The sequence below is a fragment of the Sinocyclocheilus grahami genome, unplaced genomic scaffold (assembly GCF_001515645.1).
Source record: "Sinocyclocheilus grahami isolate Dianchi unplaced genomic scaffold, SAMN03320097.WGS_v1.1 scaffold1108.1, whole genome shotgun sequence".
Lineage (NCBI taxonomy): Eukaryota > Metazoa > Chordata > Actinopteri > Cypriniformes > Cyprinidae > Sinocyclocheilus > Sinocyclocheilus grahami.
The window spans coordinates 189,569-193,960 of record NW_015506287.1 but is presented as its reverse complement, the minus strand read 5'-3'; the positions used below and the strand labels follow the sequence as shown (position 1 = coordinate 193,960).

At 35.7% G+C, this 4,392-nt stretch overlaps 1 protein-coding gene across 1 annotated transcript in view; it reads right to left on the bottom strand.

Annotated features, from left to right (window-relative positions):
• Nucleotides 1-2,683, bottom strand: part of atp11b (ATPase phospholipid transporting 11B) — an 83,399-nt gene extending 80,716 nt beyond the window's left edge. Inside the window, exon 1 of the mRNA XM_016252443.1 lies at nucleotides 2,577-2,683. Within this exon, the coding sequence (XP_016107929.1) occupies nucleotides 2,577-2,603 (27 nt within the window). The 5' untranslated portion in view covers nucleotides 2,604-2,683. The remainder of the gene's footprint in view (nucleotides 1-2,576) is intronic.
• Between the last annotated feature and the right edge of the window lie 1,709 nt (nucleotides 2,684-4,392).

Genomic DNA, 4,392 nt, shown 5'->3' with positions numbered 1-4,392 from the left:
CAGGTGGCACTTTATTTAAAAAAAAAAGTATATATATTTGGCAGATGTAAAGCATACATGTGTATGTTTTTTGTGTAAGTCCATTTTTATTTTATTTTATTATTATTATTATAACAGCTCAGGGATGTTCAAGGAGCAACATGTTTGTGCACTTTCTAAAGGTTTTAGTTCTGTTTTTGAATAAAGGGTTGGAAATTAATGCTTTTCTTGCTTTTTTGTTTTTTATCCGATTCATCGAAAAAATAATCGACAGATTAATCGATTATTAAAATAATCATTAGTTGCAGCCCTAGTTCAAATGCCGAGTTTTGCGCATTGTGTGTGCGTGCGTGCGCGCGTGTGAGAGAGAGAGAGAGAGAGAGAGAGAGAGACAGACACCCATTATTGTGGTGGAAGGCTAACAATGAAAGATAACCCATGTTGGCCAAGCTCTACCTCTGCATCCCTGCCACCTCAACACCATCTGAGCGGCTGTTTTCTGCAGCAGGCAACATAGCCTCAAAGAAAAGAGCGAGCCTGAGCCAGGAGCATGAGGACATGCTCACATTTTTGCATTGCAATGCAAAGTGTCTGAACAAAGGGAGTGAGAGAGAGTAAGTGTGTGTGTGTGTGTGTGTCAGTGTGAGAGTTTGTGAGTGTGTGCGTCTGCGAGTGTGTGCGTCTGCAGTGTAGTGTAGAGAACAAGACAGACAGACAGACAGACAGACAGACAAATCACAGTGGAGTCAGCTGTCTTAACCGTGGCTTGTGTACTGCACACACATATTCATCACTGTCTCTGTCACGAGACTCTGTTCCCCTTTCGGGCTCTGTCTTTACATTTATTTTGAAAGATGACGCTGGCGATTATGGTAAGGGGCGTTACATTTCCGACGAGTGCTTGCGGTGTTCAGCCAATCACAATGCACTGGGTCAGCTGGCCAATCAGAGCAGACTGCGCTTGTCAGAAGGAGGGACTTTGTAGAAAACTAAACGTTTGAGAGAGACGGGGCATACACTCTTAAAAATAAAGGTGCTTCACAATGCCATAGAAGAACCTTTTTGTCTAAATGGTTCCATAAAGAACATTTAACACCTGAAGAACCTTTCTGTTTCACAAAAGGTTATTTGTGGTGAAAGAAGGTTCTTAAAATTATTTTTAAAAAGTAAGAAAGAGATGGTTCTTTAAAGAACCTTTGACTGAAAAGTTCTTTGTGGAACCAAAAATGGTTCTTCTATGGCATCGCTTGAAGAACCTTTATATTTAAGAGTGTAGAGGACCTACAATAATGTACAGTATTTGAAAAAGAATGTGTTTTTTGAACATTAAAGCATGTCAACATATTCTGTTACACCAAATAATGATCTTTAAAAAAAGCATCATATGACCCCTTTAAAGAGAAAAAATTAGATGACTAACTTTTTAAGTCTAGTCTAAGCGGTTTATGCAACCGGCCACAGATCTAAACACACTTCCAGTGACGTGAAGCCAACAGTATTAGGGCACAACCTTCAGAGGAACAAACAAGATAAGATACATCTAGCATATCTAATCTTCTAATATTATCTGTAAATTACTAAGCCAGCTGAGAAGTGTAGTAACCATTAAAATAAGGAAATATAACTGTACACCATATTCAAACAAACAATTATCTTCAATTGAGGAAACTAGTTTTCTAGAGGAGTAGTTTTAAAATGAATACAATAGGTTCAAACACTGGGGCATAGATGTATTAGCTTATAATTAAAAGAAAATTAAATAGATATATATTTATCTACCTAAATAACTCAAAACCATCACATACGGCTGATGTGCAACATTCTTGCAACATAACTGTACAAGTACAGTACAGATGTTTTATTGCTCTACATTGAGCTTTTTCTAAAGATATTTCTTCACTGTTACTCTACTGAATAAAAACTACCTTTATTAAGTGTAAAGTACCTAAAATACCCATTTTTGTAAAGTTTTTTTTTTTTTTACTTTATGAGAGCATTTTATAGTCATTGCTTGATTATAAAAACGAATTAACAACAAATACAAAAATTAACTTAACTACAAAACAGTACCTGTACACAGTGCTCCGGAAACCTTAATAAATGCTTGCTAGGATACATTTTAAGGTGTTTTGCTAGTTGTTTCATCAAAACTAAATTATATTAGACAACAAACACAGATATCTGACAGCTATAGATTACAGATATCATCTTATGACAGATGAACGACAGAGGAAATCACTTCAGGGGAATTGTGCCTGCATATTTGAGATATTTAAAGCTTGGTATATGTTTGCTCAAAACAAAGCATGTGAAGTCAACAAGTCAGCCTCAACAGATTACAGTCCACTAGTGAAGTTACGGTCAAACTTTTAGCAATATTCATAAAGCGCACGAGTCAAGTCACTTGTGACATTTGTTGCGGAAAAAAAAACAAATTACACAACTGCCAGTAAACAGGAAACGAGCAAATCAACAGACAAAACAAACAAAAACATCCCGCAATCACTTCGCGCTAACTCAATAAGACCGCAGCACCACAACAACGAAGCGAACAGACTGTGTGTCGATAAAAGAGTCGAAACGGCTCGTAACGTTACCAGCTGCTGTCGGATCCAGCGAAGCATCCTGACTCGAGCTAGCGCAGTGAGCTAGCCCGCTCCTCCGACACAAATCCCCGCAGCATCAATAACACCGCTTCCCCTGGCGCGTTATATATATATATATATATATATACACACACACACTACCGTTCAAAAGTCTGGGATCAGAACGATTTTTTAAAGTTTTTAAAGGAGTTTCTTATGCTCATCAAGACTGCTTGATAAAAAAAATTACAGGAAAAAATGTAATATTGTGAAATATTATTACGATGTAAAATAACATTTTTCTATTTTAATATACATTAAAATCTAATTTATTAATCTGATGCAAAGCTGAATTTTCAGCATCATTACTCCAGTCTTCAGCGTCACACGATCCTCAAGAAATCATCCTAATATGCTGATTTATTATCAGTGCTGGAAACTGTTGTGCTGCTTAATATTTTTTGGAAACTGCGATACTTTTTTTCAGGATTCTTTGCTGAATAAAAAGTTAAAAAGAAGAGTATTCTATATTGTAATATTATTCTATAATATACACTACCGTTCAAAAGTTTGGGGTCAGTACATTTTTATTCTTTCTTTTTTTTGAAAGAAATTAAAACTTTTATTCAGCAGGGATGTGTTAAATTGTTAAGAAGTGATAGCAAAGATTTATAGTGTTAGAAAATATTTATATTTTGAATAAATGCTGTTCTTTTTAACTTTTTATTCATCAAAGAATCCTGGAAAAAGTATATGTGTGTGTGTGTGTGTGTGTGTGTGTGTGTGTGCATGTATTAGGAATGTGCATCTCATGACTGAGGCCAACGATACGATACATTAAAGGTACATATGAAGCAGCTACCGATGCGATACGATTCACCCCTGTAACGATGCAGTGCAGTTCGCGTCGCTTCGATTCAACACAATGCGATTCGATGCAATGGAAAAAATATGATCACTTCTAATGTCTCGAGGCCTGTTTCATAAAACAAGTTTACCAAATAAACCAACTAACTTATTTCAGTTAGTCTGACTCAGTGTCAAATGATTTGGTTCCATAAAGCAAATTTAACATAGGCCTTGATCAAGCTTAGTCACTGTGGCAACTTATACTGGGAAACTAACCTGGTCTAAAGCAGGCTAACGGTCAGACTCAGCTAAGCTCCTCTACTGACCAATAGGAACGTAATGATATTACCACTCTCTCACATACTATTATTTGACTTATTTTTTACAGTTTCTAGCCATGCAGCCTTTCTCTCTGGTTTTATGACAGCTGTACCTTTTATAGTTTGCAGAACATTAGAACATTACAATCTAAAATGGCTCTTTAAAGCATTAAAATAACTAAATTAAAAGTTAAAATCACTGAATTAAAAATGAAAATAAATAATAAAGAAAATGACTATTTTAACTGGTATAAGAAACACACATTAACTCATTTGAGCTTAGAAATTAGGACTGTATTAGCTTACATTTGATTTACCCATTACAATAGTCCCTTTACAGCTACTGCTTTATTTTAAATTCATAAAATACACTTTATATGTAGGTTCAAAATTCTACAAAAGACATTTAATGTCCAACAACAAATATTTTAGCAAAATGTATATTTTACTCAGAATTATTGTGCTACACTCTAAAAAATGCTGGGTTAAATACAACCCAGTGCTGGGTAAAATAGGGACAAACCCAGCAATTGGGTTGTTTTGACCCAGCGGTTGGGTTAAATGTTTAACCCAACCTTCTGGATAGTAACCCAACCGCTGGGTCAAAACAACCCAATCGCTTTTTTTAGAGTGTACTATTCTATTGCGCTCTGTCTGTT